General features: G+C 33.8%; 2 protein-coding genes and 1 long non-coding RNA gene across 4 annotated transcripts in view; 1 reads left to right on the plus strand and 2 right to left on the minus strand.

Moving 5' to 3' along the window:
- Positions 1–14: 14 nt before the first annotated feature.
- Positions 15–4220, minus strand: LOC149421392 (lys-63-specific deubiquitinase BRCC36-like). The gene is made up of 6 exons (XM_089634372.1): positions 4027–4220; positions 3585–3795; positions 1915–2012; positions 1314–1424; positions 807–950; positions 15–211 (listed from the first exon to the last, which is right to left on the minus strand). The coding sequence occupies exons 1-6, from the start codon at positions 4126–4128 to the stop codon at positions 89–91; spliced, it is 789 nt and encodes a 262-aa protein (XP_089490498.1). The 5' UTR covers positions 4129–4220; the 3' UTR covers positions 15–88.
- A 1035-nt stretch (positions 4221–5255) lies between these two features.
- Positions 5256–26417, plus strand: part of mrj (DnaJ heat shock protein family (Hsp40) member B6 mrj) — a 192191-nt gene continuing 171029 nt past the window's right edge. The window contains exon 1 of one of the 2 annotated variants that reach the window (XM_089634738.1): positions 5256–5325. The gene's annotated coding sequence lies outside the window, so the exon portion shown is untranslated. Of the gene's footprint in view, positions 5326–5403; positions 5525–26417 lie in introns of those variants that run through there. The other variant, XM_089634739.1, reaches the window with a different exon arrangement.
- On the minus strand, positions 17915–19218 carry LOC149421394 (uncharacterized). Its single transcript, XR_016302497.1, has 4 exons — positions 18603–19218; positions 18341–18412; positions 18054–18254; positions 17915–17965 (listed from the first exon to the last, which is right to left on the minus strand). It is a non-coding gene; the product is annotated as an uncharacterized LOC149421394 (long non-coding RNA).

The raw sequence follows: 26417 nt of genomic DNA on the forward strand, positions 1-26417 counted from the left end.
AATACACACAATGTCATTATTTCAATTATATTTTTATTATTGTAATAAGTAAAAACTGTTACATGCTAAGATATATAAAATAATTTATTTATATCAGTCCGCAATCTTCAAGTTTCCCCATCAACAGTTTGTGGTGGCGCTGTAATACTTTCAATCTTAGTTCACTCATCTTATTTCTTGCCGTGAGGACCTCGAGCATTGGACGGGTCATCTGCAAAGAAAATGAATTTTTAAAATGATGCCATATTAATTATTAGTCTTCCATGGAGACCAAAAAAAATAAATAAATAAACTCATTTGCTGCCACCAGTTCTGGTTTAGTTAGTTTACAGCCTCAAAATTTTGTGAGAGTGAACCTGTTAATAACCTGCTCTTCTTCCACAGGGATACGGTAGTATCTGATACTCACTTCGCAAACAACTTCTTGCGCACAGTCCGTACACATCGCCGATGAAAACACGAGACCGGCATCGCCACCAATCATTGTTGAATTCCCGAAACGTCAAAACTAGAATGCTTTCATAACCTCACTCACAACCAAACGGTTGCTGTAGCTGTTATGTTTATATTCTGTCGACTGTTTTGTTCCTAGCATTTTCAAATTTGCATTTTGTAACACTTGTCTGATGCAAGTTACGCCAAGTTTAAAGTCTTGATGACATGAGTCAGAACAACTCACCCAGCGTCACTGATGTTTTACAAAATGTCGGCATCTTGGTAGTAGTCGCCAAGATACTTGAATCGTCGAGTATCGGATACTTGCGTATCCCTGTGGAAGAAAGGCCTTATAGGAAGTCAAGTCAAACCTTTTCTGCAATATGTCCTAGTGCTATGACTCGCACGGCTTCGTTGTGCTGTTCAGTCAAGAAGTCTCCCTCCATTCCCGACGTGTCTTTAAAGAATGTCTCATCCTCTTCTTCATTCAGGATTTCCGGTAGTTGAACCAATGTCTGGAAAAAGAGAATTCGGTCTTCAAATATTCTAATTAGAGGTTAAGAGTTAATCAGAACCACTGCTGAAGTTTTTCTTCATAAATATAATAAATATAAACGAAATAAGAAAATTGTGCTGAAAAATAAGGATATAAATACGACATAATAATATATGGGTTCATTTTGTGATATTTTTTAATATATCCACTGCGCCATTCGCTTGACACGGGTTCATTTGTGATGCAGTAAATTATTGGCAAATTTAAATGACAGCATCATGTATAAAGGATACATTATTATTCTTTTAACACCATTGTTTTATAAATATTTATTTATATGGCTAAAAAGGCTTTTAAATTATTTAATAAGTTAAGGATTTACCCTTAAACATGTGGCCAGAAGTGCTGAATCAGGCTGAACTATTTCTAAAGGAATTTCCCGTCTTAGTTGGGATGTTGAGGTGTCAGCAGACTGGAAGCATGTGACCTGGACCTGCAAAAGAATACAACAGTTTTATTGTTATTGATTATGAAACCTAATGAATTTGTTAGTACATATATAAGTGCTGGAAAGAAGTCTTTCTTGTGCTTTTGAAAAAGAAAGAAATATCGACTTTTGTCGGAAGAAGATTTTAAATAATAGTGGGGTATTTTCACAAACTATGAATACCGAATAAAGTTTATTTTTCTGATTCTGATCATGAGAAAATGTGTTATTTTAATATTTTCATTTATAATTAATTATTGATTTGAAATTGACCACACATTCTGAAACGGTTCCAACTGGCTACAACGTCATTATGACATAGAAACCGCCATTGTCTGATAAGACGGTTGTCACCAACGTTGCTCGGCGTGACGTCAACCATTATATATCGTTTAGAAAATTTATTTGTCAATATAAAAATACCTTCATTATCTTAATTTTTTTAGAGAATGAAAATACCCTATTGTTCATATTCACAAGTAAGGGGAGAACTGACCTCATGTGCCTTGGAGCTTTGATCAGTAAGGAAAACAGCAAAGATAAGTCCAACGAAGCTTGAATCCATCCTTTGATACATGGCTTGTGTGTTCAAATCTGAAATAAAAGTATTCTCAGTTCGATTAAACTGTAGGATTGCTGGCCACGATTTAACGTCTGTTTGTGCGCTTAGTTCTTCTAAACTACGCTTTTCACTATCATTTAGAGAATTTCTTCCGGAAGGTTTATATACATAACACATACATATTATATTTATATAAAGTAGAGAAAAGTTCATGTTTTGTAAACAAGTCTTAAAAATATATTTTCGGGCACTTACATTGCTAACGCTGGCGAAACAATATGAGATTCATCAAAATAATGTACTACGGAATTGTACGAGTATATATTAAAAAGGCCTCACAAACTCAAAACTTTACCCCAAACCATTTATAATTCCTGTAGCAACGCCGGGTACACGTCAGCTAGTAATATTACTAAAGCCAACTATTTACATTTGGGGGAATGAAAAATACAACATTTAAAATTACAATTACATGAAACGAAAATCTACCATTTTATGGGATGACCGTCAAATAGCTAGTTTACAATAATATCTGCCCATATTCTATGACACTTTGGTATGTTCTAAATAGGTTTTTAGACTCGGAAGATTTTTTATTAAATTTAAAAAAAAAAAAAAAATTAATTTGCCTTTTTTATTACAAAATAAAAGGAATACCAAAATGTCTTAGAATATGGACAAAAATTATCGTAAAACATCCATATGGCGGTCGTCCCATACGATGGCAAATTTTCATTTCACGTTATAAGGAATACCAGCCCTTTTTTAATTTTATTTTAATCAATAATGACTTTCTAACATACCAGTGTATTTATTTTTATATATAGCAGCGTCAAGAGTCGTGATTTTTTTTTTTATTCTGAAGATTAACCGCTTTTAATATTGAAGAACATTAGGTAAAATGATAGCATCTCATCAATACTGTTATTGTCTTTTAAGTGTACATGTGTACACGTATACGTGTTAATTGTACGAAAGTGCAAAAATAAATTCATGACTGCACATGATAAACAATTTATCAATGCTCCAAAAACTGCATTGAAAAAAATGTATCGTATTAAGTCTAAACAACATAGTGGCATGTCCGGCCCTTCAAAACGTCGCCTGGCACGAGTAAAACAACATACTGGCATGGCCGGCCCTAGCAAAATGCCATGTTAGGGCTGTTAGGTATTATCAGCGCCTTGTAAATTCGCCACCCGGAGCGGACGGCTCCAATTGCGCCCACACTGGGCCGGCCCTACATACTGGTATTTATAATACACTGATCATTACGACTGTAATAATATGTATTAAAAAATCACTTGATTATAATTTTATCTAAAAAAATTACATTTATACTGGTATTTACTTTAGGTCATTGATAAACAATAAAAAATAACATAGGACTGGAGTTCGTTATTATAATTTTAAATGTAACATATTTTCCATTACCCCGAATTTAAATAGTAGGCTTTTATAGTAGGTAATTAAGTTGAATCAAAAATGTTATTTCAAAAATGTATTTCTACGTTGCCAACGATCCTAAAAATATACCCTTAGTTCTTCTAATACTAACAATAAAGAAAACATTAGAGCATAGTAGAAAGTTATGATCCACTTACCAACGTGGGAAGGCCACACGGTGATGTGAGGATGGGAGTGGTACCACCCAACCACTCTCAGAGGTTTTCTAACTTGTTGAGCAAGCTTCTCTGCATACTCGGTGGCCTGGACTAGCTGCTCCTCCGATATCTCCACTCTATCCGGCTTTTTGTCAGACCTCCGCAGGATTATGGAGGCGGATATTGATACAAGGGAAGAGTTATCATTGACCTGGAATATCATTACAACATTATTATCCCATCATTATAAAGGAGCTAGAGCTTGTAAACCAAGCTAATTACTTTATTTGCCATGCTATCAAAGTCAACATTATTATGGATGAAAACCTGCAAGAACAGTCAACAATCCGACAGGGATCTATGGATTCATTGGTTTTTTTTGCAATTTTTGCATGGATTATCGATATCTTCGCGTAAACATAAATGTATTATTTGTAATCACCTGTCCGATGAGTAACCCCATAATCTCCTGTTTTTCGGTGGACAGGGCATGCTGCATGCATACAGTAAAAACATCACTTGAAAGATGAACGTTCTCTAACATTTCGTTAACACTGGTTATACGAATAATTTACACGAAAATAAATGTTTTCACTACCAAACTGTTCAGATTATCACAGACATGAACTGTCAAAACACGGTAAAAAAATTAGACAAAGAAAAACCGAAAGATGAATGACATGAATGATATAGAAACTGTTATCCATAGACAATAAGATCGAAAAATAATAATATTTTTAGAATACCACCCCTCACAAAGGTACACAAATAAAAACAAAAAAATTGTATTATATAATTATTTGTTATATTATTTTTGTATTGGATAAAAGTAATGCATGCGATATTTAAAAAAAAATTGCAAGCTGAAATTCATAGTCGTAAGTTTAAAAAGGTACCAAAAGTCGGGGTAGCCCGAGGAAGACATGGAACGATCAAGTGAATCAGATAGTCAGAATAATAAAAAAGTATGTATGAGACGATGTATGAATGTGAATGAGGCAAGAAGTGTGTGCAAAGACTGAGCTGTTTGGAGGTCAATCCTTTCTGTCTGCCCCTGCGGGGAAACGGCGTGACGGTTAGTTAGTTAAGTTAAGAAAATACTTGTGTAACATTGTTTTTTTTTTATTTGTCAACGAAGATTGAAAACCTAATTATTTGAAAAAACATTATTAAGTGATTCATATACAGATTTTTTTTTATCTACCATCTCCAATTTTTATTTTACATCGTGATGAAATTAATAATGGAATAATGTAAGTTTATCTATTTTTCTTTCAAAAGTCGAGATTTTTAACTATTAAAATATTTATTAATTTTTCGGTGTTTTTTGAAGGCACAAAATTCTGTGCAATTTTTTAAATAGAAGGAATAACTGCCATACATTTATTTCATAAAATAAATAATACATTTTTGCAATACGTGTTTTAAATTTCCTGCAACGCTTCAAATTTTATTTAATCGAAACAAAACGGAAATAATATTTTGTTGTATGTGCTAATCTGCTGTAATAATTTAACGATAATAAAAACATCATGAATGTGCTGCTTTATGTTTTTAGTGTGACAACTAAAGTAGCTACCTCGACAAAAACATGCTGCAGCAGCTACATAACACAAAATCAATAATGTTCTTATTTTTCAGTTGGCCAACCTTTCAAAATTTCCTAAAATTTGACAGTGCTAGTAAACCGTGCAGTGTGTTTTGTTAATTTTTGTTAAATTCGAAATTGTTTTCATCTTCGGTAAGTTTTACTTGTATCAGCTTATAATAACACTATCGTTTCTTTGCTAATCTAACGCTCTTGTCGTTATAAGCAATAATAATTCTTGAAATGACAATTTAGTAATCTGCGAAGCCCTCTTCGATAAAAGCAGTTTGTATCGATTATGGTTTTCGGTTTATTTATTTAGTTTTCAAATTCATCGGTTGAAAAGATTTGTGTAAGTCAATCCTTGATAATGCTTTTAATATTGTGTATTAAATGTATGCTATGTCATCTTTTCGGTGTCGTCTATTCACATCGGAATAATATGAACCTACCACCTGGTGTTTTTGCATGCATGTTATAATATTTTTTTATTATGCATCCTGCAACCATCCCGCCTTTTGTATTGAATCATAATTTTCGGTATGGATGAATCAATATTTTGTTAGTACAAACATGATGTTTTTATAAGCATCATTGTTATGAATTTGTACTTACCTCAGCCTTGTGATTTTGTTGTTGTTGTGAATTGTTATTTATGCCTATTTATGAATGGTTTAAATCTAGTAACAAACTTTTTCTTGACATACAATTCATAAACACCCAAGAAAATTGCACAAGTTTGGCAGGTATTTAAATTGATACATTTATAAAACGACAAAAAACAAAAATATTTTTCTATGCAGTTGGAATACCTTTTAGGGTAGGTACGTGAAATACATAGGTATTGTTATTCTTATCCACTTTCAGGTATAAAAATATACCTTTTGATAATCCGATTCTTAGAAAGATTTGTTGTATTGCCAAACTGCAAATAGGGAAGATTTGTCTTGCCATCTGGTTATTTACATTTTTACAATATTCTGAAAATTAGGGAAAAAACAGGAACGAATCAATTTTCTAATCTTCAAATCCCTTTCTACTGAAAAAAATCATAATGTTGATAGCGGGTGGCTCCTCCTGTAATTATTTAGATTTCTCTATTGTAATTAATCTGTACAGGTGAATTTTTATGGCAATCTCTGTTCACCTCTATAATGATTCATTAATTTTGTATCACTATTAAATACTTAATAAATATTACGAGGGTAAATTGTATATTTCATTATGTTCTATTATTTTGTTCACTGTGTATAATTACGTCAATAGACCATTACAACTAATTATTATTGTCTTCCATTGGTAATGTGGATGAATGTACCATCATTTTATTATCAGCATCTAATTCGTGCATTTATTTGAAGCCAAGAGAAATTGGAGTGCCAATAGATAAGTTATTGATTTGCAATGTGTATTATATTAGTAATAGAACATAAGATATTATACATTATACGTTAATTTCATCGTCCTAATCCTTGGCTGGCTAAATACTGATTTTATTATGTATTTGTCGTCAAAATATTTATTTCATTTCATTGCCGGCAACCCGGATGTTATTTTGTACTTACTAGTGACCAGCTATAGTTTATTTAATTTATTTACTTCCCAACCCACCTCCTTCTCATCTTCTTACCCCCCCCTCACATTTAAAAAAAAATTAATAATACGCAAAAAAAATATAAACAGCACTTGATTTGGACTTAATTACTACAAGAAGTAACTATGTGTTGGGAGATAGTAAAAGATGCATTCAAGTTTCATTATTTCTCAATGTTAGGTTTGAAGGTTAGGAAATACGCAGAAATTATTAAAATAACCCAAACTAAACCCTAAAAACCTATTTTGTGCATGTTTACTTAAACCCCCGATTTATTTATTTCTCCATTCGATATTTAAGTTGAAATCAAGTGTTTTTCAATCAAGAACCTTTGTATGCAGCGGAATTCGACAAGTTTACCAAAAAACATATCCCCATAGCTCTCCCCTGTTGGAGAGGTGGTGAGGTGTATTGTCGAATGTCTCGTACAAGATGCACTACAAATTTCCCGCCACTACACAAAATATACAGGGTTTTCCAATAAGAGGTGTTATTTTGATATTCAATCGTAAAAGATCAATTATTTCGTTGCTTGTGTGGCACGTAGCGCCGTCTTGTTGAAAGTAAACGTTGTCCAGATCAATACCATCCAATTCCGGCCATAAAAAATCATTAATCATCTCTCGATAGCGCAATCCATTCTCCGTAACTGTTGCTCCAGCCTCATTTTCGAAAAAGTATGGTCCAATGACTCCGCCGGACCATAAACTGCACCAAACAGTCACACGTTGAGGATAGAGAGGCTTTTCAACAATAACTCTTGGGTTTTCCGAGCCCCAGATGCGACAATTTTGCTTGTTGACGAAGCCACCGAGGTGGAAATGGGCCTCATCACTCGAGATGATTTGCATTTGATTCACTCAAGTGAATTTTAATAATTACAATACATTGTTGAAGCGTGTATCGTTCCATTTTTATTAATGGCGTAGTTTCTACTTTGTCAAATGTCAAAAAATAACCACTTCAAAAGTAACATCTACCGAAATAGCGGGCTATTCAAAATAACACCTCTTATTGGAAAACCTGTACTTGTCTCAACTCTTTTTTTGTAATTACTACAAAAGGTTTTGTATTAATTAAAATTATTTTGTATTACTACAACTGTTTTGAGGTAGTGAGGTGGTCACCTCAACACCTCATTTCAGTATTTGAGCACCTTTCGCAAACTCATTCTGTAATGTCTGTGCTACCCAACACTACTCCCCATGACCATTTTACATTTCTGTTTTTGTTGTTTTCCTATCACCTTTTGTAGGTATATGCAATAATATATGTTGTATTGTTTTATATAATATAATTTATTTTATGTTTGCTTTGAAACGTCACTGGCTTATGTCGACTTACTATTCTTAGTGGAAAAGGGACAACAAGTCTATGCTTAGTTAGATCGAGATGAATATTCGCAAAGTTTTACAGCGTATTATTTTTATTATGTACTTACTTAAAACAATGATTTTTTTAACAATCTTCCATCTGTGCGAGTACTTTGTTCGTCAACATTCGATGACACGTGTTTACATTTTGTTTCTGGCACCGTTTAGAATACCCACAGTTAATAAATATACCTACGTAATATTGCACTTAAAAACATCCGTACACAATTGTCACGGAAATGTGAAAGAGGAACCGAAATTCCGCGGGAATTTTCACAAGAACCCTGCAAACGTAATGAACTTATTTCTTGCGAATTCCGGTGAAATAATAGAATGTAGGTACCTGCATAGGTTCTATAATGTAATTATTTTGAATAATATTATAGTCACCTGCCGTAGCAGCAGCCAACTTGCCGTAACGTTATTATCCAATGGTGTTACAGGCACGGGGCAGTATTGAAATCATTGACTGGTTTAACGACCTCTGCGTATTGTACGCGAGCTGAATACAGTCTTTCGTCGGAAGAATTATAACACAATAAGACCACGATTATCAAACGTCAGACGTAATCCACCGGCGTTACATTATACCACAACACTCGTGAAATTTCCCTCGGAGAATCAGAGAAGGATCAGGTTATATTGTAAGATTGTGAGCCAATTCATACATATTATATTACAATCAGTTTCACTTGTATTTGCCTTGGTACAGGTTGAGGAATTATTTATTTGTTTTGTCCTCAATGCTTTGCAAGTATTTGTACTACTGTATATCACAATATTACTGTAATTAAACTACATTATCAACTTAAAATTCGACTCCGTATCTCAAGTATTCCTCGCGCGTACTTCTTCTTCCCCGACGTCTTCTATCATTTTCTAAACACTCCTGGCACTTATAAGAACTAACTTTGACTCAAACAAACATAATCAGGTTATTTTTTTTATATATATTAAGATTAACGGCACAACTGCAATTTATATGCATGTTAGTTATTGACAGTCGTAGTACAATGTAGAAAGACGAAAGAAAAGAGATTATACATATAAGTAAACAAGACAAAAGAATTTTCATAGTAAAAAGTTAATGAGTTTGAAATGAAGACGAAACAAAAACAAACAGAATCCTGTTATGCAGTGACCTCGTTAATATATATGCACTGCTAAAATGTTTAATTAGTACAGCTTTATACTTTAACTAGGTGACGTGAACCCGGCGCTACTGGATTTATCCTTGGGTGATGGACATATACCATTGCGGACCTTTCTGTAGGCCCTTTTAAGATATACAATTCAGTAGTACCATAGACATATGAATATTAGTAGACCTGCCCTAAGTGATTAAAAGCGTATTATCCCCACTCCCCATACCGGTTCCATTGGAGCCGGTTGTGCTCGCGTATGGCCTCAAGTGAAATTTGAAAACGTGACGTCATCATTCTTGTGCGAACTATGGTCGAGGCATCATCGGTTCATTTTACGAAATAACACGGCAAAATGTTGACTTGTACTATGAAAACTTGTAAAAATAGATTTGAAAAAGAGAATAAACCCAATTGTCGTATTACATTCCATATATAAGCATTATTTTACTTTATTTTAAGCATATTCACATCGTATAATATAGATCAGTTTTAGAAACATATACTATCACATCGAGAAACGTCTGGACGCGAAACACAAAGCTGGTTGGTTGCTGGGAAGTAAATTATGAACATTTATAAAAGTGTCTTAACTAAATACTTAAACGAAATAGTCGACTCTGAAAATAGAACAGAATTTTTTTGCCGAATTTGGACTTCGCAAATTTGTTCATAACGTGGCGAGTAATTTGCGCTCCCATGTAAAAATGTCTATTCATTCAAAAGCAGATTTTACTTTTAAGAAGTAAATGGTGATATTATAATGCGAGATGCCTATTTACTGTCAGATTGATTTATTGACGAATCACAGTCAGCCTTACTCCCTTCGTTCTTCAACAGTTGATTTTACCCCTCGCCATTATCTTCTCGTCTATTAATTCCTATGTCTGTGAGTAGTACATTATTTTGATATATCTCATAAGGTTTAGCCTGTGTTCATGTAAGCGCCCAAAAATATTTTTTTACGACTTGATTACAAAACATGGACTTTTCTCTAGCTTCTATAAACATAATATCCGTGTATTATAATATATGCCGGAAGAAATTCTTTAAATGATAGTGAAAACATCGTCAAAATCCGTTGCGTAGTTTATAAGAACTAAGAGCACTAACAGACAGACGCGGATAGCGAAGATTTATTGAAGACCATTGGAGAAAGATACTTGCTCCCACAATCTTAGATCCGATGGATTTTCGTGCTTCTCTGCTTTAACTTAATTTCATTTTCTATTTAATTTTTAATTTTTTTTAATCTCTTTTTATTTATTTTACTTTATGTAAATATTATTTGTACTTATATCCTCTATGGGATGTGTGGGATTGCACTAACCTCCCCACATCCTGGAATAAAGAATTTATTATTATTATAGCGACTATGTTTTATACTACTTAGAGATAGAGGTATATTAAAAACATCATATAGCATGAGAGTCTTTTTAAAGCAGAATTGTAGCCTGAAACCGTAGTATAATTGTCGCAACTAACAGATAAAACCCGCTGCCGCTGTTTGAAAACTTCAGCGGTTCTTTAAAAAAAAAAACAGATTGCACCACTTCTGTTTACAACAATCCTAAACTGTACTTATTTATATAATAATACTTTCAGATAATCCATACAACCTTAATCTAATGGTAGGAAGATGAAAGAGAATCTACATTCATTTATCAGGGCTATCCTACAATGTAATATTATTTAATTACCATCGTTATTTAATTTCTTACCGAAATGATTGTATTTATTGCAAAAATCATTTGTGCCTCCTTACTTCATTTGTTAATAATGCGTAAAAGTTTAATTAGTTAGAAACTGTAATTTAACGGCGACTTCTTCGTTGGAAAATATTGAATATTCTTTCCGATATAAATAATGTTTTAATATTACATCTGCCCTGAATAATGAAAATAATGTGTTTTGTTTTTACGTACCTACCTACTAACCTATTTATAAAAATTAGTATAGTTATATATTTATATTAATGATTGAAGTAGAAGAAAATACTAATAAATCTACACGAAACATAAAATAGAACAAGACAGAAAATTAAAAAAGTTAAGGCGATGCCATACGTAGTAATGCAAAATCATGTGTTTTTGGTTTGAAAATTTGGTCGCCTAGAAATGTTTCAGATGCTTTAATTAAATTCTGCGAGTAGAATACATCTTGGTCTTTGAAATAATCGAGTATTTTTTAGATAAGTCTTTTTATAAGTCCAGAAAAAAATAATGTATAAGGCCTATGAAAACCTCTTTAAAGTTCAAAATCTCCTACTTACGATCCCATTTTCGGTTATTATTTTATTGTATAATGTGGCAAATTAAGTTATTTATAAAATGATCGAAAAAAATTTAAATATTTATGCCTGAACATCCAGAAAATAAAATTAAAGGCACTTTTTGGCCATGTTTTTTTCTTGCATAAATCAAAATAAGCGGATGGTGTTAAGCGGGAATTTAAACTTTATCGCCATGTGCGTAAGGGTTGTTATTGATAGCGGCTCAATTTAAAATATTACACGACATAGTGCATCGCCTTAACAAGTTAAAAGTTAAGTTTTTAGTGAAATAGATTTCTTATTATTTATTTATATTTAATTTAAATTAAATGTTATGTATCTTTAAAATTCGACATTCTACTTGCCCAACCTGCTGCTTTTTATACTAAGTTCTTACAGATGTTCTCACTGTTTATCACAGGGCAGAGTCGAAACTATGTCACAACCAGTGGCGGCTCGTGACTTTTGGGTGTACTAGAGTGTTAATATTATAAAAAATGGCATTTCTGATGTTGTTATGGCTGAAAATGATTTTTTATTTTTTTTTCGAAAATCGATTTTTTGTATGAAGATTTTCAGGAAATTTCAGTATAGCCGTGCGCCGCACGGAATTCCTGAAAATCTTCATACAAAAAATCAATTTTCGAAAAAAAAAAAAAACAAATCATTTTCAGCTACAACAACATCAATTAAGCCATTTTTTGTAATATTAGCACTCTTGTAACCCAAAAGTCACGAGCCGCCACTGGTCACAACTATCGTGTTTTTCAAACATTCTAAAATATTAGATAGGCATGTGGCAAGAAATAGCGTCATTCCATATACAGATTAGTAATTTGTTATCGTTTAATTATTGCTGGTGGCGTTCCGCATTATTTTACTGTTTGTTTATGCTCGTGGTATAAACAATGATGCATAACAGCACACGTTGTTCATATTTAAAACTTGCATACAACGATTTCTCATATTGCACATTAGTTTATCATGAATATTCATATTTAAAGTCGAGGGAAAACGAAGAACTTCAGTATTAAATAATAATTGGGTAATTTGTATAGATTTTGTATATAAAACTTGCACAATTCTTTTACGTTACACGCGTTTTTGTGAAAAATCACTTCAAGGGCTCTATATAATTTATTACGAATTCCTAGTCTTTATCGAATTTTATTATTCACAAACAGATTCAGAAAAACATACTTATTTCTTCATATGAAGCGGTTACTTTGTGATGTGACATTATAATTTAATTCAGTATAATACTGCCCTGATGAGGCTACGGTTGTAGCGAAACCCGGTCGGCATTAAGTATTTACCCATAAGTGATGTTTACAAAGTTACTGTTTAATTTAAAAAAATAAAAAACATACTTATTATTTACAAACTGATACAGGAAAACATACTTATTATTTACAAACAGATACAGGAAAACATACTTATTATTTACAAACAGATACAGGAAAACATACTCACCTGGTAAGTCACTTCAGATAAACACATTTTTATTTAAAAAGTTTACGACTTGCTCGGAGAGGACACTATAGTAAAAACACTGGATATTGATCTAAATTTGCTATTTTACTATCCATTACTATTGATAATACATATATTAGAAGATTAGTGGTAAGAGTAGAGTTGTTATTACGAGGCGTATCCAGAAAGTAAGTGTACTGAATTTTTTTGGTTACAAATCTTTTTATTGAAACAAAAAAATTACATGGTTACCGTAGTACATATGTAAGCTATTTTTCAACATAGTCGCCATTCCTCTCAATGCAGGTGGTGAAGCGGGGGATCAACTTTTTGATGCCTTCCTCGAAGTAGTTTCCCGCCAACCCCTTCGTCCACTTTTCCACTCCTCCTTTACCTCCTCGTCGGTTGAAAACCTTTTTCCACCCATGTACAGCTTCAAGAAGGTAAAGAGATAATAATCTGAAGGTGCTAGGTTAAGGGAATGCGCGGGGTGGTTCAGGATATCCCATTTAAACGAAGCAAGCAGTTCCTTCGTGGCGTTGGCCGTGTGTGGTCTGGCATTGTCGCACTGAAAGAAATGTTTGGGTACTATTTACAAAATTTTCAGTAATTATCTACTAAACAGTTTAGTTGCTGTGGTGACTGCCGAACTTTTAGCTACTGTTTGCTAAACAGCAGTTTATTTATGACAGCTTAACGATTCAGACATTCTAGCTAAACTAATCGGTTGAGACAGCTTTCTGTGTTTAGTTGTGTTACCTAAACTGTATTTATGACAGCTTAACGATTCAGATATTCTAGCTGAACTAATCGGTTGAGACAGCTTTGTGTTTAGTTGTGTTACCTAAACTGTATTTATGACAGCTAACGATTCAGATATTCTAGCTAAATTAATCGGTTGAGACAGCTTTGTGTTTAGTTGTGTTACCTAAACTGTATTTTTGACAGCTAACGATTCAGATATTCTAGCTAAACTAATCGGTTGAGACAGCTTTCTGTGTTTAGTTGTGTTACCTAAACTAAAAAATATATACCTAAACCATTTTGTAGTGTTTGGTTAGAAAAACATAACTGTTTAGATGTAGTAACCTTATTATTTAGTTAATATTCCGAAATGGTTAGGTTGATTAACTAAACTTCGGTTGGAATAGCCCTACCGATATAGGTGTTTTAGCTCTCTACTGCTAGCTAGCTTTAGGTACTGTAGCTTAGCTTTTTGGTTAGATTATCTGTATTAAATAGGAAGTGCAGCTTTGCAGTTTAGCTGAAAACAATACAGGGTGTAAATGTAACCACCATCAACTCCAAGAATTGATTCAGAATCATGGGTTAAATACTATGAGTTGCAGGTAGTTTATTACAACCCTTTTGAGAGATAAAACCTAAATAAATAAATATTATGTTTTGTAAGACTAGAATGTACTTATTAAAAACCTCATTCACATAAAATTTATTTTGTTAAGAATCGTCTCTCAAAATATTATTTCCAGTTACCAGCAAAGCCTCAAAAAAGAAAACACGTTTGATCATACACACATTTATATTATCATTTTTTATAATAATTTTTTCTTAAATATAGTAAAAGTTGTTTGTGTCCTGATTTGGCACATTCTTTTCGGCGCTGCCTGTATGTGTCTTTGTGCTTTTCTACGACAGTATTGAATGTTAAAATTTCTCTGTTTATCAGAAAAATGAAAAACTTTGTTACATGTTGTGAAGTATTTTTATTTTATTTCACTAATATGACAAAAACAAGAAACACAAATAAATTTATAAGCACAAAACACATTTTAAATGTAAACCAAGTCTGCGACCGAATCTTTATCTGGTTTAAATATTCATTTGAGTCGCTAATATTGTTCTAAATGATTAAATATTTCAATTTGAGGTTTTAGTCATAAATTTATTCAAAAAATAATATGAATACAGCATTCATGAGCACGAAACACATTTTAAGTGTGTAACCAAGTCTGCGAATGAATTTTGAACCTCACTTAGCACGTTGAAGTTAATATGAGGAAATATACTCATATCATGAAACATTAAAATGCAGTATTTTTTAATATCCGGCATAGATACTGCTGTTTTTTTTTAAATTTTCAAATAAATTTTGATTAATTCCCGGTTTTAGAGATACTGAAGCTAATTCATTTTTCAGGGTCAAAGGCGAAGGTAATGCAAAAATTTTAGATAAGAATCGATAACATTTTGGTCCTCCCTTATATACAGCAAGTGCAAAAAATAAACCGCGCGACTATATCTTCGACCCTTTTTTTGACCGGGCTAAGCTTTGATTGTGATAAAATGAATTTAGAGAGTGAAATGAATTAAAGAGAATCTTCCAAGCAGGTTCTATTTCTGTAACGAGTTGCCATAGAGAGGCGTTTCTTTAAATAACAATTTTTACGCTGGACATACCGCAGCTTCCGCTTGGTACCTAAAATCTCCAAACGCATTTTCTTCTTCCTGGGAGAAAGAGCTGCGGTTGACCCAATGTAACCTTATATGCTCTTCCTTTTACCTGGAAAACACACAATATTTCAAGCTAATTATTACATTATTCAAACAAAAGGAAAAAAAATAATGATTGTAAAACAAAAAACTATAAATATTCTTACGCAGGGAAGAAACGTTTTTCCGTGTGGCTGAATTACTGCCGCCGATGTCTGAAAAAAAAATTATCTTAGTGGAAAGGAAGAAACGATCAGCATATTGGATGATCAAAATTTTGAATATCGTCGGCTTAGAGTGTAAACCTGCTAACGGCCAAATAGGTAACTTTACAGGAGAGACAAAAAACGTTCTTAAAAAAAAAAAAATTAATTTTAAGAAACGGTTCTAATACAGTATTGTGTATTTTTTTATTCTTTATAATATAAATCAAAAGAAGAGTTAATAAATTCAGTATTTATTTAATAATTAACACATTTGTGATATAACAGGTTTTCGTAGTGCAGTAACATTATTAATAAAGGATTTGGCAGTTTTTCACTCTTCAAACTACTTCATTTTTTTTTTTATTAAAAGTAATGTTTCTAAATACAACGTTTTGTTAATATAGATTAGGAACACCTTTTTCGGTCTCAATATTATAATATTGATAGATTCTATAACTTTGGAAAATTATCACGTAATTTAATTCTAAAACTAAATGCTCTACTATAATAGCTTCTCTTAAAAACAAAATTTCTCTCTTATCAAAAAAATATTGAACTCTTTATATTTTACTCTCTAACATAAAGTAACAGTTACACGTTGAAAGTTTGTAACCTGAATATTTCTAAAATAAAATCAAAATAAATCACATTACACACCAGTCAGTCTCAATTATTACTAATACGAGTAGTGACTAGTCATGAAGTAAATTATCATAATAATAACGATAGTCTTCAGGTAAAATGCTTTTTAAATATTGCAAGTCTTCAAACTTCCTTTTCGTAATTTTTATTTTTGTTTGAAAGTGATTTCTAAGGAAATCAAAAGGCTATGCAATTGAAGTCGGTGATTTTCTTTGCGGTAGTATTTTCCATACATCAGTGAATCTCAATTTAAAAAATACGTCACCGTTTGGAGTGTACTGAAGAGCTCTAATATCAGTAACTTTAGCGTCATCTTTACCACGTCCAGGACGAATGCTTTTTAAAAAATTTACTTCATCAAAGCTTTTGAAAAAAGTATGGTTTAAGTAAGTTACATCATAAGGTCTAGGGTTTTTCCTTGCCGACCTGCAAATAGATATATACTCCGCAGGAACATTGATGTTTTTAATTTTTCGAAGAAAACTTCTTCGGAAAGGTTTTCACTTTGTGATGGCATTATTTATTTTAGTAAAAACACAAATAACTTTGTTTACATCACTTTATTTGTACACAATCCTGAAGAAGTGTACATTGTTCATGAAGCATGTTGATTGTGTACAACTAAAGTGATGTAAACAAAGTTATTTGTCTTTTTATTAAAATTGATGTTTTAGTCCATCTGTGTGTGCCCAACTTCTAGAAACTTTTGTTTTATGATTATGTTGTGGTTTATAGCAGGCAATAGCAATGCATTAGACGTTACACAATTCATGTTTTGATACGTGCAACCATCGCTATAAACAATGATTTTATGTGGTTTTGCTTGTTCATTTTGTCGTAAAACCTTGTTCTCAATTAAACTGACCCATATACTTGCAAACTCTTTCGAATTTAAACCTTCTTCGGTTTCATTCCATAATTAGCAATTGCCATCTTTGTTCTTTAAATTAAGGCAAGATTGTGTATTTGGAGCTTTGTTCTATAGTATAAACTACTCTTTTTTTAACAATTATTTTACAAGCAATAATTGTTCACCTGAAACACTCATCCACATTGAAAAATCTCCTGATAAAAGATACATGACGCCAACGGGACTCGAACCCGTGTCCCTTCGATTTCCGGTCGACAGCTCTGACCACTGAGCTATGGCGGCTTATCTCTTACCCGCGAAATTATTCAATATAATATACTAGTGTTTCATTCAACAATTACTGCTTGTTACATTTTTCACCTGAAAACAACCAACTTTATTTTTTATATGAGAAAGGCATTGTAAGTGCTAACACCGAATTATGTCATTATTTGTAAGAGCACGCGTGCTGTCATCGAAAACTCTATACAGAAGGCGGTTAAGATGGACTTAGCAGCAGACTTTTGACGCAATGGATTTGGCAGTTTTACGCGTTTTTGTCAATTTAAAGCCAAAACTGACACTAGCTGTTTTTCCTAGCTTGTGTATTTTTTTTCTCTTTTGAATGGTATAATAAACGTAAAAACAGTCAAAATGGATTTAGCAGGTTTACACTTTAAGCCGACGATATTATTCCTTATCAAGTAACATAGAACAGATGTAATCTTACCTACCGTGATCCTTTTGACAGGAGGAACCAAACTGCTGGTACCCGGTAAGATATTAAGCTCTGGAATAAACATATTTATCGGGTTAACCAACGTCTGTGAACACATAGCATATTATTCCTTTTCAAGTAAAATAGAACAGATTTTTACCTCTGCAATTCTGCATGATCCTTTTGGAAGGATTTATATTTTCCATGATGTAATTATGGTCTTTGAAGACATCGCACCGTCCTGGCGGAACACAACTTCAATTAGCTTAACACTTTAGCTAACTCATTTTTTTCAGTGCGTGTTTCCGTTTAGCGACTGAATTACTGCAGCTGGGTCCCACAGCAACAGGAACACTGATGTCTGAAAACAAAATGATCTTAGTGGTCAAAGGAAAGAAAGAAAAGATCTGCATATTGGATAACAAGTAACATAGAAGAGATGTTTACCTTTATAATTTTAGATGATCTTTTTGGCAGAAGGAACCACACCGCTGAAACCCGGTAAGATGTTATCAAGCTCTGAAATAAACATATTTATCGGGTTAACCAAAGTTCGTGAACTAAAATATCATATTGCAAGTAATTATGGTCTTTTATGACATCACATCGTCCTGATGGAAAACGGATGGGGTCTAAAAATATATTCAATTCTTAGGTGAAATTAAGTTACACATTGCATGGAACACTGGAGACAAAGGGATATTCACACCTGTATTTTCGTCATAACGGGTGCGATACTGTCTTAAATCTGGATAACTTCCGATGCCGGGTAGATTTAAAGTGGCAGTGCAGAACTTGAAACGCAGCGATCCATTGGGCTTTTTGTTTTTAATAGAGAAATGGCAGCCGCTAACTAACGCATATCTCGCCATTATAGGGTAGGATACGTATTCGATTCTATCAATTCACCAGGCCCATTTACCCTGATATACTCCGTGTTTACTGTCTGTCACTACAGCCCTTCACACAACACGGCTTGATAACTTTATCCACTTTATCTTCAGACATTTTAAAAGAACAACAACACAAAACACGCAAATATCTGAACTGTCAAGATGGCGTCACATGCGGTGGCGGTGCGTACTAAGAACTGAAAACTGCGTCATCGCGGCTACACGACAAAAAGGCCGGTGTGTTTGGTTGTTTTAACTAAAGTTTTGTTATACTTTGCTCAAGTTTGTGCAATGCAACTAATTGTTATGTAAAAATATCAAATTTAGATATTCCAACATCAGTTTAGCTATTTGAACAAAAAAATTAACCAAACTAGATGTTTAGTTAAATTTAACTAAATACTTTGGGAAGTAACACATAAACTTAAGTTACTAAAGTGAAATAGGTTTAGTAAATTACTTTAGGTTAATTAACCAAACCGATTATTTTGTTTAGGTAAGTAAGCCTTTAGTGTGCTATTATTAAAGTTTAGTTGTAATAGCTCAAGCACATTTTACTAAACAACGACGGTATCTGCACATAAAGTAGTTTAGGTACTGTAGCTAAAGTTTAGGCGATGGTTACATAACTTCAATTAGCTTAACACTTTAGCTAACTCATTTTTTTCAGTGCGTGCAGCAGGCTGACTCTCTTTGTTAGCATGCCTCTCCTTTTGTTATGAATCGCCTTCCGCAATTTTTTTAGGGTCTCACAGTATCTTGCAGAGTTGATGGTCTCCCCTTGAGGCAGATATTCAATCAAAATTATGCCTTGACAGTCCCAAAACACGGATGCCACGATTTTCTTGGCTGAAATTGTGGTTTTGAACTTTTTGGTGGAGGGTGAAGAGGTGAGAACCGTTTTTAAACTCGCGATACCACTTGTACACACTCGTACAATTCATAGCTTTATCACCATATGCAGTTTTAACCTCATTATAAACCTCAAACGGAGGTTTTTCCTTCCAAACGAGATAACGGATGACGCCGCGTATTTCGCACTTGGCGGGAGATTGGATTGACATTTTTCACGAAACGTGTTGTCGCGTTGACACTTCTCAACGTACTGACCTTGAACAGGTCTCGTTGCAGAGGGGAAGAGTCAGTCAAAATATAATTCATTCGGTCGTGAGAGCCTCAGTACACTTACTTTCTGGATACGCCTCGTACTTTTAAAAGACTGGAGAACTTTAATGAAATTACCTTAAAAAGCTTACAAAAAATATTGACATTTTTTACACACTTAATTATTTAATGTCTCGGGCTGTGCTGTGAATGTGAAAAGTAGTTGGGATTTCTATGTTGAGACAACCCGAGAAAAAAATCGTGTGGGAAATTTTCCTCGGGACCTTCTGTGTGGAGCGCTAATGTAAAACAAAACAAAAACTACCCCGGACGTGGCTACCAAATTCTTCACACACCGGAGAGCCGCTTTTTCTCATCCTGCTTTGATAATAAGTAATACGGCTATTTTCGTATTTTGGCCAACCGTTGTTTATTTGCATTATGTATTTTTATTGAGAAGTGGTCAATTTTAACCTGATGATACCTGTCTTATATATAGCAGTGAGGCGTGGAACTGGCAGAGGAAGGACGAAAGAAGACGGAATGTCATAGAAATGAAATGGGCGTTAAAACTATGTATGTGTGTGAGAAATGGGATGTAAGCGTATTGTGAATAGTAGAAGAAGTTGGGGACGCCCGAGGAAGACATGACGCGATCAAGTGAACCAAATGCATACGTCAGGCCACACGAAGAAAACTTACTGTTATAAAATATTGTTAATTTATTAAAAATCTCTTAAAATTATCAAAACTATCAGTAAAACACGAATGTGTTAGGTTGATGTCGGAACACGTGTTCATAAAAATTATTGAAGTGAAACTTCTTTACGCGCGTCATGCAATTTCGAGGACCGGAGTAAAACCGACTCATGACCGTCACGAAAAACCGTGATCATTTCGCTATAGGAGCCTAGCTAATATTATATACCTAGTTTAGGTCACTCTCCAAACTCAGCTTCGCGGTCTAGAGGCAAAGCGCCCGAGTGTCGTCGTGAAGAACCGAGGTTCGATCCCCGCTTTAACTATTTTTTTTCTTTTTCTGATTTTTTTAATACGAGGAAAAGTGATAAAATGCTCTCGTGCTGCGACTTTTAGATATTTTGACTATATGATATTTTGGTCGAAATATAGCTTACAAATCGAGCCGGTAGAGTCGCTCTGTATTTTGATTAATTATTTTTATTTTGAATCATTAAAATTACTAATCAAGGCCGATAACACGATTAATTACCCTCGCAGACGAGCGTGACTAGTTTTTTTAGTAAAAAACACAGCCGTAAGTGAGTTTTTCAAAATTTAGAAATGTTTTTCAAATTGAGACTCCATACGGGTATGAGACTGTTAAAACACGATAGATCTTTTCCAAAACGGACAAATATACGGAAATATTTTGAAAAACGACAGATATGACTTTACACTGCCGATATATTTTCGATTCGACCCTATATAAAGCGTTAACGAGACGTTATGTGATATTATTCATTTGCCGTGTTTGAAAACAAAAATTTGCGCTCGACAAGTCAATTGAGGAGTACACGTTGTATACGCGGTTCTCGTCACGCGAGATACCTCTCCTCGCGGTCTAGAGGCAGAGCGTTCGACACTCGTTATGCAGGACCCGGGTTCGAATCCCATATTTTTATAACTTTTAATTTTTTTTACCACATGCTACTTATAAATATGTCAATAGACAGAAAAAAAGAGAGAATGAAATGAAAAGAGAGAGAGAAGAATACTAAAAGTTTCACTTCCGTCGTGCGTACGCTTGCCACACACTGTATTTTTTTTTTTTTTGCATTTCGTCATTATAGTCCCGCTGTCACTTGTTTAACGGATTTTAATAAATCAGCAATACTCACAATTCGTGCATGTATAGAATTAGAATAACAGAAGGATTTTATGTATGTGTCGATGTATTAATGTGAATAAATTAAGGAGCGTGTACCAAGACTGATTGTTTGGTTTACCCTCTCTGCCTACCCCTGCGGAGAAACGCGGTGCCGGTTATATACTAAAATGTTCCGATTACCATAATACGGATATTCGTTTCGTTTGGTGGGTAACAACATTTAAATTATGTTAAAAAAATTATCTGACTACTCCATGTGAATTAACCCTTCAGGTCTCGGAAAGACATTACTAGCCACAAACATCATATTCCATTATAGCCTTTGAAGGACAGATCTGACCGGGCGTCAATACATTATAAAAGTATTTTTACCATTTTTTCTATAATGCGTAGATATGTGATATATTCGTCATTGGAACGATAAATAATCATTCTTCACAGTTTGTATCAAATATTTATACATTATTACATAGATAAAATTTAAACAAATTGTCAAAGTGCGTGATTACGAATTGGCGGAATTTTTTCATTGACAGTTGAAAGTTGAAAAAGTGAAGTGTCAGTTTTATTGATAATTACCCACACAAAAGGAATATGTTTTATAAATATCGAATTCTTTCAAAATTATTATTCTTTATTAATTATCAATTTTTAAAGATCTTTTTTTTTCAAATGTATATATTTCAAAGACAATTTGATCTAGTTTCTAAAGTAGTATTTCTTTTAACGACAACTTCAAAAATAAGTAATATATGTCACTATTTAGATTCCTCCCGAGAATTCCGAAATTCCAAGAAAATTGGCGTTGGGACTTGTTGGGAAAAATATTTTAAAAACCTGAAGGGTTAAATTGAATATGTATTTACATTATTACACAATCAGTACAGCTACTTTACAGCATCCAATTTAAATTCATATAATATGTCATACTGAAATTCACATACATACGTGTGGAGATGGAGCATTGACACCGACACGAGATATAAAAATACTCCAATTGACTCAATTATTTTATCTAAAATGTGACGAGAGGCGTGGAATAATTACACTGTGGATTTGTTTACGTTATCCGACATACGTATTCAAATTTTATTAAAAAAATTATTCATTTCACTGCACACGGAGAAAACTAACTGATATAAAATATTTATAATTAAAAATCTTATCAACTTATTCGTAGTCCTGTTAAAACAGGGCTGCGGGCCTTAAACGAATGAATTGACAGATTTCCTAATAAACTATCGGTAAAACACGAATGGGTTGTGCGAATGTCGGACCACATATTCATAAAAAAATTAATATTGTCGCATTTCGTAATTATATTTATCAGGAAAAGCGTAGCTGCGTGAACACGTGTTCCGATATATTCTGAATGGTCTACTATTTTACTATGAAATGGGTTGATATCACGTTTTTTACAGGATTATAAATCAGCCATACTCTTGTCTCACCATACAGTGGTAGGCGGAGAGGCATATAATAATAATTATTATTATATTTAGATGATTCGTATAGCGCCGTTTTTGTGCAAAATCACCTCAAGGTATATAGTGCTTGTTTCATCCACATTTATAACCTCATAAATACTCGTCATGTCATTTATATAACTCCACTCAAGTATTTGTTTCAATAATTGATAGTTTTGTGTCTTCCCGACTCTTTCCATCCACTTGCACGTCTTATATTCTCCTAACTAATTTTTGTTATCACCTGTCTACGTGTCAAAACTGCTTAATCTTCCCTTTTTCTCTTTATTTACGTTTACATCGGTCTTACATTAATTTCCTTTCTCCTCATTCAATCATACGTGGTTTTACAACACCAATAATCTCATTTTACTGCTTCTAGTATAATTTCCTCCTTCCTCTGCTAGTTACATGCCTCACTGACTAACATCAGGGTATGTATTAGAACATCACTATTCCACTATAAACTGCAATTACACTGACATCTGTAGCTAATTTGATAAAGAATGCAATTTGCAATTGAAAAAGTTTACGGTGATGCGCTGCAATATTCCAGATATTGGTACTGCAAACTGTAAAGATAACGATCTGTCTAGACGCACTATAACCTCTTTATCTGTAGACAAGTCACCCCCAGCGACACTGATTATTTTACGTACACGCCCTTGTAAATATATCTGCACTAGAGGTTGCCGTGCTCTTAATTAAATTACAGCAATGCTTTCTATAATTATATTTGCACATTGCAGCTCTGCCTGCCTAGTGCAGAATGCAGGCGCTTTGTCGTGCGGAATCAAAATATGTAGAATATTGATTAATGACAATGGACGCGGGGAACAGAATGCAATTCGGATTGACTGCTTTATACATAGACTGCACATATTAAGTACACCACACATGCTATTAAATGCATATTGCTATATACCTGCCAGTTCCAGTTACATTCGAGCTCTCATTGTTCAATAATTGATTTAATTAAGACCGTCACAACTCGTTGATTGACCTCATTGAGTCGTTATTGACGTTTTCTTTTGTCTGGACAAGTCTACGTTGCCAGCGTGTTCATAGTGTATGTAGGTATACTGCCTATCTATAGTCTACACCTATACTTTGAATTCTGTCTCATAAACTGGTTCTCGCAGTTGCAAGTAATTAATCCCCCATTTGATCTAATTATTTAATCAATCTGCCCATCTGTTTCATCCTTTGTTTATTTCGTTTAACTTGATGTTTTTTAGATTGACTAAAAATACGACGATCGTGCAAAGTTAACCGTGTGAGATCTTTATTAATTAATCATCTTATTATTTGTGTTTTCAATGTTTTGTAAAGTATTCGCGTCAGTCGAGATGTAAATATCACTGTTCGAAGACGGCAATCAATTATAATAGTAAGGACCTTTGCCACTATTTTACAGGAGGACAAAAACAAGGTTTGAAACAGATTTAATTAGGAATTAAAGACGATTCCATGTAATGCCAATTAACTCACGTATCCCAACCTCTACCTTCTTTTATTGTTTTACATAAATTAAATCCTAAGAATTAACTTTCTGCCATCTATTCAACAATTTTCAAAGTCATGTTTTCGTTGTTTGTTAGATGTATCATTTACGGATGTAGAGTCACGTGGGGTAACCGTACGCGGAGTGTAAGTGTTCGCAGTGATGTTTCCGACAAGATTGTGCCTGATAAGCGCCCGCGCGTTCCTTAATTCAGTAGCGTTCTGGATCGCGCCGAAGCAGGACATGTGTACAGTGGATGCCGATTTGTCAATAAAAACTGGTAGGTAAATTACTTTTTTTCGTGCTTTTCTTAAATTTTTCATCTCTGTTACCGATGTGTACTATTGTGTAACCAGCTGTGTCAGAGCGACGTGGTCTATGATAATTTTTAGTGAAATATTATAAGTTAGACGGGTGCAAAGTGATAATTCTAATAAAGATAACCACTAATCTGATGTTTAAAGTTTATTGAATTTTGGTGTGATGGGGTAAAAGTGCTGGGGTAAGCGTTCGCAGTTGGACGAGTGCGAACACTTACCCCAATAGATAAAATTGATTTTATAGCATAATATTTCAACTCTCGTTAATTTTTACAGTGAAATATGCCGCATGTGTACGTGAAAAATCACCCGGAGAGGTCAGTTTGCACTAAAGAGCAGATTGAAACTGCAAAAAGGCTCATGAAAGAGGGGAAGAGTCAGCGGGCTGCTGCAGATATTGTTGGGATCAGTGAAGCCACTCTGCGTAAACGCCTAAAACTAAAATTAATAGCAATTTCAATGGGTAGATATCGTCCGAAATTTACACCAGATAAAGAGGTAGATTTTTAGATAAATAGATACTCAATTTATCGTGCAGATGTCATTTTTTTGTAAAACTATTGATCTAATAATTATTCATTTATTTTCAGGCCGAAATCGTTGATTATTGTAAAAAAACTGACGAAATGTTCTACGGCCTGACTATGCAGACAATGAGAAAAATTGTTTACGAGTATGCTGAAATCAACAAGATCGATAACAGATTTGACAACATTAAAAAAACGGCTGGCAAGGATTGGGTGTATGGATTTCTAAAACGTAACCCTGTTTTAGCTTTAAGACAGACTACTCCCACAAGTATTGCGAGAGCTATTGGGTTTAATGTTGTTCAAGTTCGGCGGTTTTACGCAAACTGAAAAATGCTTGCAAGTCTGAAATAATTACCTCAAGTCCCTATAAAAAGAAACTTCAGCAGAAGCAGAGAGATACAGATGCAAAAATCGTCCGAAAACCAATATTTAAAACCATGGAAATCGGACGACCACCTCTTTTCAAGAAAGTCACACCACAAAGAATCGCCACAAAGCGTAAGGCGGGATATTCCAGCGTACATAACTGTTTAAAGAGAGCACAAAAACAGGCTTTTAGGGACTATTTTTGTCCACAATGCAAGGAGAAATATCGAGATCCACCAACAGAAGATTGGATATAATGTATTGTGTATAAAGCATTGTGGCATGAGAACTGCACAGACTACGATAAGGGGCAATTTAAGTGTGATAATTGCAATGGGGGTAACTCTTCGCGGTGCGAACACTTACCCTACGGTATGCGTATACTTACCCCGCACATGGGGTAAGTGTACGCAATCGACATGCATGTAAACTTTTTTATATAACTGTTTGATTTATGAACCATATAAGGTTTTTATGGTTGTTTGAGATGCC

This window comes from Hesperophylax consimilis, chromosome 8 (genome assembly GCF_061612785.1).
Source record: "Hesperophylax consimilis isolate HC1 chromosome 8, BYU_Hcon_1.0, whole genome shotgun sequence".
NCBI lineage: Eukaryota > Metazoa > Arthropoda > Insecta > Trichoptera > Limnephilidae > Hesperophylax > Hesperophylax consimilis.

Bases quoted from the DNA above. Each gene is read 5' to 3' on its own strand.
- LOC149421392 (XM_089634372.1), bottom strand. From the start codon at position 4,128: ATGTTAGAGAACGTTCATCTTTCAAGTGATGTTTTTACTGTATGCATG. The intron at 2,013-3,584 runs GTAAGTGGATCA...CTTTTATTTCAG, and splicing joins CGTGTGGCCTTCCCACGTTG to ATTTGAACACACAAGCCATG. The intron at 1,425-1,914 runs GTCAGTTCTCCC...ATTCTTTTGCAG, and splicing joins AAAGCTCCAAGGCACATGAG to GTCCAGGTCACATGCTTCCA.